Below are 12,712 nucleotides of genomic sequence, written 5' to 3' on the forward strand. Positions count from 1 at the left end.
AAGAAAAGAAGTAAATAGGTCGAATAAATCAAACAATTTTACAGAAAGATGTTCCAAATTGCAGTAGAATTTCCATCATTTAGTAGACAAAATGAGGAGTTTATAGTTAAGCTAGCTAACTATACAAGTTCGTACATTGTCCGTACTGAAGCCGAATTTCTTTTGAAAAATGCACACAAAAATTAGCTTATGATACAAAACTATTTTTCGATATTAATGCCTTCGCACACCACGCAACAAAATACCACGCAATATCACGATAACAAACATAATGCTTTTACTTATGGCAAATATCCGGCAGATGAGGTTTTGAAGTGCGGTTCGCCCGCAGTTGCTGCAAAAAAACACAGTTTTTTTAGTGTATTACACGTAGCCAAATAATGTGATGTCCATATTACGTGAATAAGACAAAGGGGTTTCAAATCGATTTTGAGTAATTGGCAGAAAAAAATGGTTATTTTTAATAGAACGCCTAAAACCCTTATAAACGATAAAAGTATTCGCCTATATTGTTTCGCATTTAAAAAAAACACATTTAACTTCGAGTGCTTCGTTGCTTAACAAAACAGTATAAGGAATACGTTCATAGAAAACTGTATAAATGTTACACAATCCCACATCCCACCCTTAACGCACAAAGCAAAAACCTATACGTACAGTTGTAATAAGAGCAAGATTTTTTATCTATAAACTATTACACGAACAATCTACCTTTTCGGTTGAAATTGTGTAAATGTAAAGCGTAAAAGGCCGTATAAAAAAGTACTCCACTGACTTTGTAAACTGGTTCCAGTTCATTCCTTGCGTCTCTAGCGACATCGTGTGGGTTAAATGATGTGTCGTATCCGGCCTCGTTACACATACCTTCTAACGTCTTCACGTTTTGTGGCGTAAGACGAAGGTAGCGACAGTTGAGTAGTTGCCAGGCCTTGTCAGCCGTAAAAGACTCGGACCTAAAAAGCAACATCTTGAAACATTTTGCATGTTTGTAACTAACGTGGGTTTTACGGACTAAATAGAGGAATTAGTGAGTTGATTGTTAGCGCACTATTGTCAGCTAGTTCAGTAAGAGAAGGCTTCCCGCTGTGAGGTTTTAATAAAATGAAATAGAATAAAGGCTTCTTAAAAAATGTAGCCTATTTTTATCGTCCAAGAAGTATAAAGGGCGATAAAGCGAATTCACAAATAGTTGACGTTGAAAAAATAACATGAATAACGGCGAATTTCCTGGCGCAAATTGTTCGACTTTTTCATTTGTCGCAAACAATGGGAAAACATTACGTCCTATTTTTACGTCGAGAATTTGACTGGCAACTGTAGGCCCCTTTAAGTTACATGTTTTATGACGTCACATTTAGAAGTATTTCGTATTTTCAAACTTATTAACCGGCTTTTATATAACACTCCTAACACTTAAACCAGGTAACAATAACAATGGTCCAAACCCAGAAAACCTATAGATATGATGATATTGCAACAGTATAAGATGTTTATATAACACCTGAAATGCAAAAATGTATTATGCACGATTGCACGGTACTGTAATGTATCTGGAAAATGTATTTAAATATTTTTTTTCGGATGACATGGCTTTGTTCCCCCTTATCTTGTTTCCGATTCTGACACAGTCCTTTTGAATAGCTATGTTACCTGGTTGCTAAATCCCTGCGCATTCTCGCGTTGGCATCCATTGACTCTTGCAATGTAACGTGAGATTGATGACGTCGGCCTGGAGTGCGGACTCCTTTTAAGCGAGCAGCCACCGTCCGTGTGTGAAAATGGCGTCGCCACTTTTGCAGCTCATCTTCGCCTGCGCTGGAGCTCTAAAACGTAATTTGGAAAACGATAGCGACCAAGAAATTCTATTATAAGCGAAACCCGAAAGTATTACCTGTATCTTGTCTGGCACATTGTGTAGCGATGATGCACGAGAAAAACCTTTCGATATTTGTCGCGACATTGATGATTTACTGAAAAATTAAAGTGAAAAACAACCAACCAATTGTTAAAAAACTGAAAAACAAACACTGTGCTTCGATATACATTTTATCATCCTTTATTCCAGTGGTTCTCAACCTTTTATGTTTCGTGGCCCCTTTTAAAAGCTCTCGACCTTCGTGGCCCCCGTGCTTAGAAAAATACCTAGCATTGTATTTAATGTTTTTTCACTTGTTTTACTTCTTCACGTTATAACAAATACAGCCATTAATAAACAAATAAATGCACTTACTTTTAAACAATTGTACAAACAAGTCATTTTAATTTAAATTAACTTAGTTAGTCATTACAAATCTTGTTCTTCGACGCCTCCAAGGTATTTTTTATATTCCGCTCTGTTTTGTACTGAGCCAAGAAATGTCATTCGTCGAGATGATTTGTCCGATTTTCGTTTTAATAATGCGTTGCAATTAGCCTACTTGACAAATAAACTGTGCATGAACCGCTGAATGTTGGCCTAAAAATGACCTTGAATATTTAAATAAACCTGTAGCGTACTTTATGCGTTTTATGATGGAATGTTTCTTTTGCAACTGAACGCCCTTGAAGGAAATTTCGAAACCGTTACACCTGGCTTTGCCCACTAGTTTCTCGCCTAACAGCATTTGTAGAACACTTAATGATTAGGCAAGGGTATCACAAGTAATAATTGGCCACCCGAAAAAACGTATGAAGCAGAACAGTAGTTGTTTCACTACAGCGCCTTTGACTAAACTTGCCACACGCGAACGACCAATAAGGCGTAACGTTCCGCGATAATACCAATAAAAATGATCCAATATTATACTTTAAACATCCCTACTGACGCAGTCATAATAAAAAACACAAAATTAAGTTGACGAAACTCTCCGTGGCCCCCCAGGGGGGCCGAGGGCCACGGTTGAGAAACCCTGCTTTATACTTTAATCCAGTGTTGTTTGGGCAAAAATATGGTCTCGCATAGTTTAATCATATAAGCCGCTAAACTAAACATTTAGAAACCGGCAAAACAACTTTTTATTTATTTCCTTAGATAAGATTTACAGGTATCGAGAGCAAACAAACTGAATCCATCATTTAACAAATTGCTTTTTGGGGTTTAATTTTTTTAAGCTTGAAAGATTTAACTAACGGACAAAGTGAAGTCGCAATTCCATCGTGTTGTCAAGTGCTTAGCAGTTTATGATTCCTAAAATGGACTCTCAACGGCTTGTGTGTGCCCATGGCGTCACAAAACGTCATAAGTTAGGAGGTCTCTGAAGTTATATATAATAAAAACAATTAAAAAAATTGAGATCAACTAACAGATAACTAAAATATAATATGCCCGACAACTGCCCGTGCTCCCACAAGACTGTTCTGTGGCCAAATATAGGGGGAGGGGTGAGGACCACCGTTTAGAAACCCTGGTATAGTCCAACATATACAAAAAATTCAATCTAGGTCATACAAGTAACTCAAAGCTCCAAGTGGTGCCACTGTTTTGCCAGGGGATTCTCTCGATCGCTCGCGGGATATAGTTTCTTCGAAGCTTTGCAATGGACTTGGATTGGTGCTGTCATTTGCTATTCGATCAAACGACGCTTTTCCAACTTTTAAATCTTAAAAACAATGATGTAAAGACAATACTCGCAGCTATTTTAGCCTGTGGCTACATTATGCAAGAAGAATGCAAGAAGCCAAGCACCCGTTATGTACAAGTATAAATGATAAAACTGTACAAAATGCGTCCAAATCATTATAGCATGTTCATTATGCTTTTGTGATTCCGACGGCTCTACCAAAATCTGCTGCTGGACCTCGATTTATAAAACTCTGCTGTAGCATAAAAAGAACTATACGAAAATTAAAAGAGTACCCTGTTTTTTCGGGCTATCGCTTTCCGGTCTGTTGTAGGTTGGACTGCCAAAGCGCACTGACTTTTTTTTGTTCAGTTCTGTTGCAGGGGGGTCAGGCTCGATGTTGTTTAAAGCTGCATCTTTGGTGACAGAGTTCTAAATTGTACAGTTCCTTATCTTAATATATATTTTTTTACAAATAAGTTGTTTGTAATAGTATTACCGTAAAGCGTGATACTAGCCGATGATGCGATTGTATGAAATTGTTAGTTCACTTCATTACTATACTCTATAGGGCAGTGGTTCCCAACATTTTTACCTGTGTCTCCTTTTAATCGATATTCAAATTTTATTATACAAATTTAGTTTGCTAAAATATCGTTTCGTTAATACCCTAATGTAATTCTTAGAACAGAAACTAAACTCGCTATATATTATATACAGCAATAACACATAGCACAGACAACCAGTAAGAGATTAATATTGTGACACAAATTCCCCCCCTACAAATTACAAAATTCCCTCCTAGTGGTGAGTTTCCCCCTGGTTGGGAACCACTACTCTAGGGATATAAGAGAACATAACATGAAGAATTTAACTTACAACGTCAATATATTCCGTCTGTTTGCTGTTTCGCAAAGAAGGGCTTGAGGCAGATCTTGGCGCGTCTGCGTTCAGATAAAAAGAAAACTTTTGGGTTGCAGATATTAAAATTATGGCTATCAGGTTTCGTTTTAAGTTTTGATTTTTGGCGAAAATTTGAAATAATGCAAAAATGGAACTGCTAATTCCCTTCTGTATAGTTGCATGGTTACATCAAAAGGTACAGTGGTTCTGTTTATTGCGTATAAACCTTAGAATTGCATTTAAAAGTAGATTGTACACTTCAAATTATCTAGTGTGTTATCTTTATTATATTTACACTAGAGCAGGCTGGCCAAACCGTGCCTGGGGCTCTTCAATAGTTTTATGCAACTCGTACGTTTAGGTTGTATTTTAGATTTTTAGAATGTCCAGTGGTAATTCCGAGTAGTTACGTTTTTTTTCATTTTAATGTCTCTTTGGCTACCATAAGTATAGTGATATACCCTCTAGCTAGTTGTCCATTAAAAAGAAATGGTGTTTTCCCAAAATTGCTTTATTTTAGGACACGAAGTATAAATAACATTCTCATTTTATCCAATTTTGTTTTACGTCACAATTATTCATATTGCTGTTCATGTATATTGAACTAGTTTTTTAAACTAAAATGGAAGGTCAATAATTGTGTTTTTTCAGATGCTTCCATAGCGGCCGCTGGATTAAGACTTGATTTGCGGTTACAGAAAAAGAGCACAGAACGAAAAAATGGCCCGGGTCTCGAGGCAATTGATGTAATTAAGCCATTGATAGTCCTGGGCACCAACAAAATAAAAACTCACAAGCCACTAAAAATAATAAAAAAGTAAATAAATAAGGCATTTAAGTACCAAGGGTGGGTTCCGAACTTTTCTTAACATTTATCTCAATGTAAATCTTTTCGCGCGTTCGCATATGACCTAGTTCGGCATACTATATTATGTCATTTTTGTACTGTTTGCACAAATTTATAACGTATTTAAAATACGGCCATAGGAGTAACAATTATAGAACTTTAAGTAAGTCAGTGGTCAGCTTTTATTGTCGCGGCCAAAAATACTCTTTCCAGATCTATTAAAGGCCCACTAAACGTAAAACCATTACGAAAACAGGGCAGGATCCAGGAGTTTTTCCAGTTGTTTGTAATGCAAGTTTTTAGAAAATTGTCGGAAAGTTACGTCATAAAACAATTAATCTTAAATACACCTGTTGACTCGAGCAAACTCGTGCGCAAATATGCAGCTAAAACCCAGTCATGATCGCGCGTAGCGCGAAACAAATTACAGTTATATTATAATTATAATTGATAAAACTTTAATTAAAGGGGTAATTGTGGCGCATGAGGCACATAAAAGAGAAACTATAGTATTGCTCAAAATAACGTTTTTTTACAGTCAAATTTGTTATAGTCTAAATAAATTGGACTGTAGAGTGCATCAGTTATAGCCTACTATACACAAGTAGCATACATAGCGCCTTTGGACTACATTTTTATAGGTAAAACGGATCCAAGCTCGTCCATAGCGCAAAAATGCATTTCAATGGCTAAACTTGGCTAAAAGTATAGTTTGGAGGTGCACGGTTTACCTAGGTTTTTCAAAATTTTTAGTCTGTGATCTCTTAATTTTTTCTAAAGGATCGCCGCCCTTTACGTTTTACAGCGATAAATAAAATGCTTTTAGTTGTCTGCTTTTCTGCACGCATTTTTAAAGTGCAGTTAATGTAGGTCATCACGCATAAGACACTTTTGCACAACCCACAGACTTTTGCACAATCCACACAAAAAAATAACCAAGAATTGTTTTTTACATTTATCCTTTTCCAGAAAATGACATTTCCGTAGAGAGCTAAGTGGGTGATTAAAAATGTGTGGTCAGTGGTTCGCCATCGCGGGTCAGTGGATCGCCATCCCTGGACTATACGAATCCCTTTATTTTATATCAATTGAAATTTTCGCCAACGCAAACCAAGGGGCAGGGGTGGCCAACCAGCGGATCACGAGTCGCATGCTGCTCTTCACACAGTTTTGTTCGGCTTTTATGTATGTTGTATATATTTTAACTATTTTTCCTTTTTCCAGTGCCAATAACGTTTGCTTAGTAATATTACTGGTTATTTCTGTTACGCTTGTCAAAGAACGCTTTAATGGGCTCCGCAGAGTAACACACATATAGTTCAAGGAAAATCATAAAACCCCAGGTATGCTAAGTAAAACTTCAAATCGTCCACCAAATTTATATCTAATTACTAAGACTATGTTAAATTTAAGAATGCCCTGTCAGACAAGCTACCAAATGTTATTTATAGTTGTAACCTTTGTTTTTGTCGATTAGTTGCTGACTCTCGAATCTCTGCAAATCGGCGAGTGAAAATCGAGCCCTTCTTTCGAATCTTTCACTTGCCTGGAATTAACATAATATTAATTATCATCAATATTAGACAACGCCAGTTCAAGGAGACTTTTAGAGGTTATTCGAACCACTTTTTTAAGGGCAATGTGACGTTAAAGATTTCGGTTAACCTGTAGGTTTCGTTTAAAAAAAATATTACACTTCTGGCATGTTTTTATTACATAATAAAGGTACTTATTTTATATATTGTTGTCTGGCATTATTCCCACGTTGCGTATTTATTATTAAAAGTTTATTTTTTAAATTAAACTATTTTGTGCTTGTCGGTATACCTTCGAAAGGCGATCGAATCTATTTTGCAACATGATTTCTTCCTTTGCCCTGACTGCATTCTCGCATCTCTTCTCATCCTCTATCCCTTTATGAATCTAGAAAATTTGTGTACATTAAATAAAGTTAGCCGCTCCAAAGCACCCGAAAGACAATTGATAATAAATAGGGCGATGTTAATAACAGTTTAACCTTGATAGGAAAAGTCAAATAAAACATAAAAAAGACTTAATCACCTAAGGTGAAGATCACGAGTAATAGCCTATACCTACTTTTAGGTTAAAGTTGATTCGTAGTAAAACTTATCTCTAAACTTTGTCTCCACCGTTTTGTAAAGTCTCAACAAGAACCCAAGTGCCCGGGTACCGAGGAATAAACTACTGTGGTATACCCCGCTTTAGTATTCCTGGGGCGTTTCGCAATTTAAACATCCAAGCAAACGTAGCTCAACTGAGCATAAAAAGGCCAGGGACGACGGGTACAGTATTTCCGTTTGGCAGGGGTAAACATTTTTAGAGATGATATCACAAAAATGCCTCATAGCGTGAAGTCCCACAACAACCAGGACTGGACTAAGGTTTTCATGGACCTGGGGCTGTAGGGCATTCAGAGGCATATTGGTCGTTTTTATTATGTTTATTGTTCCAAGCAGAATTAACATGAAATAAGATTTTTGATTCATTAATAAAACAGATTCATTTAACATGTGTTCTAGCTTTAGTTCAGATAAAGCAAAGCTGTTAAAAACTTTATTGCTGTCTATTTTTTCTAAAATCTCGAGTAGAGCTAAGAAATGCAACCTATTTTGGTCCATAGACGAACACATTTGGTTTAGCACTCTTTTAAAGCCTGAAAATTAGCGTTCGCCTGGACAATTAGTAATCATCAGATGCATCCTTAATACAACAGATAAGTTAGAAAACGCAAACATGAAATTATTTTCATCAATAACTTCAAACACTAGAGCTCCTTTGCTACTTTCGTCGTTAAAACGCCGTTCTTTTAGCAGTGCAGAAAAATGAATCGACTTTTCAGGCAGTGATTTCCAGATCATGGGTTATACTATAAGAAGCAAGGTTATTTCTTGAAATTTCTTCAGTAATGACAGCCACTTAAAATTGTACCTCTTTCATCAAATTCATGATATCGAGACTTTAATGTCTGAACAAAATTATTAGACCCTGAAGGAAATTTGTCGCCATATTCAAAGTCATTTTGCTACTGCACTGCCGGACTATAGTTGTATGAGACCGTTAGTTGTATGATTACGAATTTTTGTTTTTGTATAAAGTCAAATAAGCAGTAATTAATATGCAGTAAAGAATAAGATCAAAATTGTCTGAATAAGCATAAATTTCCGGAATAAGCCCTAAATTCATCGGAAAGGCCTAAATGTCCAAAATAGTTCCCGGAACTGCAGTAGAGGGTATGGGACGATCGGGGCCGTCGGTCAGGCATCGGCCGTTTTGGTTTGGACGCCCTAGTTTAACCGGTGCCGTTAGGGCTTCGCTGTTTTTAGCACAGGATTTTTGGTCTTGTTTGGGTTGTTGGTGGGTAATGGTTGGGATTATTAAATGGTTTAGGATTATTAGGGAAGAGTGATGCACTTAGGGGTGGGGTTTTATAGGGTTAATTAAAGTGTTGTTTAGGCCTGATTCTGACCTATATAGGTCTTATTCCGACGGATTTTGGGCTTCCGTTTTAGACGGTATTACGACTATTATAGGTATTAGTTTGGTCTTATTCCGAACTGTGTTTTATTCCGACGTTGATGTTGTTCTTAACTCGGTCTTATTACTGGAGTCCGTGGTGATATCTCTAGAACAGCGATTTCCAAAATATTGTAGCACACTAGTGCAGCAACGATTCTTTCTAAAGCAGGGGTTCCCAACCTTTTTCCAATCCCGTACCATTCGGACATTTTCTAACGCCACGCGTACCACTTCTTGTATAACAGTGGTTCTTCACCTTTTTTCTTCCGCGCCCCCCTTTGGTAATTGTTCTGTGCCTTGCGCCACCTTAGACATTAAACAACAATAACATAGGAAATTTGTAGTGTGAAGCGCGAAAGAAATTGCGCTTATTTGGTTTGTATTGGCTAAACCTTAATTTTCGAGACACACAAAAGCTTCTCGTGCTCGATATATTGGTTTTCATCGAGCTAATTTTGACAAACATGTAAAAATTGAAACATTGCGTTAATCGTGTTTTGAAAGGGGCGATGGCACACAATGCAACGGCTATATACTGCAAATAACATTACAAATAGGCGCAATAAAGTCGAACTTCCCCCCCAATTAGTGATGCGCAAAAAGTTGTTCGTAGTTTGCGCGAAGCGCAAAATTTTTTGTCGTTTTGTTGTTAAAATTGGCAACACAGTTTGTGGAGAGGGAGGCATGGTGCACAACTTAGATCTTCTTCAACCATATCATACTGTTCTGTATGAACACATCCCCAAAGTTTGCAAATCGCTAAATTATAATCGTGTTTCGATCTTCAGTTACTTTTCTAAACTGTGTAATTTTGATGTTATGCATAAGACAGCATAAGCAGATTTAGTAACTAAAGCAACATGGAACTGATAAAACATTATAAAAAGTTAAATATTGGAATAGAGCTTGCGCCCCCTAAGATTTGGTTGGTGCCCCCGGTTAAGAACCACTGTTGTAGAACAACTATTTTGATCGAATCATATTTTTGCCTGTTTTTAGCTTACAACTAGCAATATTCAATGCTATTTGTAAATTACGCAATAAATCGGTAGATGATATCTATCAAGAGTAATCGTTTGGCATAATTAACGCCCACTGTTCGACAGCGTTGCATGCTTTACAAAGCAACTGTGCTCCGTCGACAATTGATATGATCTGTTTTTGAAGATTGTAATGGTACGAAACAACAGGAATAATTACGTAACAATGAATAGGCTTTAGGGATTTTTTTGTAAAAAAAAACAGATCAACAGAATATAAAGTTGTGAATCCAGGTTTTTGTGAAAAAAACGGAAGGTGCTCGCGTACCACCTGGAAAACCTTGGCGTACCACTAGTGGTACGCGTACCACAGGTTGGGAACCCCTGTTCTAAAGTAACAAAACTAATGCGGACAATTCGCTGACAGCGGGTATAGTAGGCCTAGGCTACAGCATAATAGATGTTTTGTGATGTCACGAGAGACATTATAAAACACGGTATATGATCAAATAATAAAGCATAACGAAAGACAATAATGATGACAGATATAATGTTTAAAACATAGACTAATGTTAAAAAACTTAACGACTACCGGTAATTCTCCTTGCGGACCCACTGAAACTTGGGAACCGCTGCTCTATGGAATATAACTTTTTTTTTTACAAAGATAACATCGGTTGGGCTTATTAAATTCTTAGCGGTGGGCCTATTTTTTTGGTGGGCCTGGGGCTGCAGCCCCCTCAGCCCCGCCTTAATCCGCCCTTTACAACAACTATAATCTTAAAACACCCTGCAGTTTTCGGCCGTACTAGTGTTCAAATATGTAACAAAATATACTACTCTTGAGTAATATGGGTTTGTACGTCGCAACATACTATACACATAGCCTAACGTACATGGCACGTTGTGGCTAAAAATAAGTTCTTTAAAATCTAAAAAAAACACAACAACAAAAATTTGCGTTTATATGACAAAATGTTCCAATGAACAGTTTGAACTTTGAAGGACATGTCCTATACTTCCTTCTACTCTGGTTCAGCCCATGACGACTAATCTCGCAATACTGTTTATGTAGATGATAGAAAGTGTCAGTTTACACTTAGGACAGTGAAAGTAAACAGAAGAACGGGGGAAAAGTTAAAATAACAGGGTGATGCGAGATTGTCAGCACCTAAGCCTGGGGTCACAATTTTGCGTAGAGACGCGGGCAAACACAATTAGGCTATCCCTGTAAATTCATGTGTTAATATTTGTTTAATTTTCGTTGAGTTTGTTATAACTTAATTTGTCACAGTAGACTACCACTTGATCTTTAGATCTTTCTATGATAAAATAAGAATAACAAAAAACTATTTTATTATAGCCCTAATTTGATCGTATTTCAAACTATGTTTTATTCTGACGTTGTTCATATTTCTGTTTTTAGTCTGGAGCCCGGTTTAAAATGTCACTTATTCGCAACATGTATCTTTCCGAACAATAATTTCTCGCATGAAACATAACAAATCAAAATTTCATGCTTTTGTCGTGGATAGAGACATCTTGAACTTGTTAATGTTGGGCAACATTGTATTTTTTTAGAATTTTTAGTTTTGTAATGTTACTTATGTAGGCTATTATATATGTCTGTTTTAATAAAGGGATACGAAAAATACGTTACCCAGAACGCTTTATAAGTTATCCATAAACTGTCTGGGGTTTGCGTGTTCAATTACTTACGAATTACGATATTAACATTTCTACCCAACATATTTAAAAAAAAAGTTGTTCTTAAGACTTACAACTTGAAGGTCTTGCCTCACTCTTTGATTCTGAACGTTTAACTGATTTGCTGTACATATATTTCTTTCTTCTGGATTTAAAGAAGACCAAGAAAGGGGTTGTTTACTCTTTTGACGTAAACGATTGACCTCCATCTTTCTTCTAACATTTTTCTCAAGAAAAACTTTATTTGGCTTACCATACAATTGTGACATAATAATGGACATAATTTCCGAATTAGAGTTCACATAAAGTGAAGCGCTATTATTTGTGATTTTCTTGTATCCGGTTTTGTAGACGAATTTATCTATTTTTTGTTTTTAATGTTTAAAAAGATTAGATCGAAAGGCAAGAAGATATCCTCACATTTTGCAACCAAGTGATGCTAATAAACTCCCGTTGATGATCTTGTGACAGATATTTTGTGCTCGGTTGATTGCACGTGACCATAGTGCGTTCCAGTCATTACACAAATTTTGTTGTACCAGGAATCAGGACTTGGGACAGACGGGTAACACTAGTTTACGGAATGATGAATGGTCGGAACGCTCACAGTATTATTATTAAATATAATAACACTTGACCCACCTTCACCCAAACGCTAATCCCCACCCTAACCCAAATATTGTGCATTGGTTTAATAATTGTTTTAACGGGGTAACACTTAAATTAGTGAGCGTTCCGACCATTCATCGTAAGCCAAATAAGTAGAACTGAAACAATTTAGTGGGTTTAGTCCTTGAATGGGGATGACCAGATTTGGCGCTGGTCTAGAATCCTACCACAATGAAACATCATTTGGGTTAGGGTACAGGTTAGCGCTTGGGTTAAGGTGGGTCAAGTATTATTAATAAATTAGGAATATAATAATACTTGACCCACCCACACCCAAACGCTAACCCGCATCCTAACTCAAATTGTGTGCGTTGATTTTAGAACTGTGGTGGGATTCTAGACCAGCGCCCCAGATTTTAATAATCTTTTTTGTAATAATGTAGGATTGATGGTAGGTTTAAACCAGAGCCGTGGAGTCAGACTTGGGTTGATTTTACCTCTGCAGCTCTGTTTTAAGTGAAATTAGTATTAGGGAATTTTATTCATATTTTAAATCCAGAGAGAAGCATGTATTTCACATAAAAAGTAAA

General features: G+C 36.7%; 1 protein-coding gene across 1 annotated transcript; it reads right to left on the bottom strand.

Moving 5' to 3' along the window:
- Positions 1-277: 277 nt before the first annotated feature.
- LOC146136306 (uncharacterized) lies at positions 278-11,722 on the bottom strand. The gene is made up of 8 exons (XM_083396199.1): positions 11,588-11,722; positions 7,117-7,212; positions 6,748-6,835; positions 4,419-4,483; positions 3,819-3,971; positions 1,651-1,823; positions 776-953; positions 278-334 (listed from the first exon to the last, which is right to left on the bottom strand). The coding sequence occupies exons 1-8, from the start codon at positions 11,720-11,722 to the stop codon at positions 278-280; spliced, it is 945 nt and encodes a 314-aa protein (XP_083252325.1).
- Between the last annotated feature and the right edge of the window lie 990 nt (positions 11,723-12,712).

Source organism: Ascidiella aspersa, chromosome 8 (genome assembly GCF_963924565.1).
Source record: "Ascidiella aspersa chromosome 8, kaAscAspe10.2, whole genome shotgun sequence".
Lineage (NCBI taxonomy): Eukaryota > Metazoa > Chordata > Ascidiacea > Phlebobranchia > Ascidiidae > Ascidiella > Ascidiella aspersa.

What these genes read in the sequence shown, in the direction of transcription:
- LOC146136306 (XM_083396199.1), bottom strand. Translation starts at nt 11,722, where the DNA reads ATGGAGGTCAATCGTTTACGTCAAAAGAGTAAACAACCCCTTTCTTGG. An exon ending in TGAGGCAAGACCTTCAAGTT is followed by an intron (nt 7,213 to 11,587) that starts GTAAGTCTTAAG and finishes CAAATTTTCTAG; the next exon opens with ATTCATAAAGGGATAGAGGA. An exon ending in ACTAATCGACAAAAACAAAG is followed by an intron (nt 4,484 to 6,747) that starts GTTACAACTATA and finishes ATCTGAACGCAG; the next exon opens with ACGCGCCAAGATCTGCCTCA.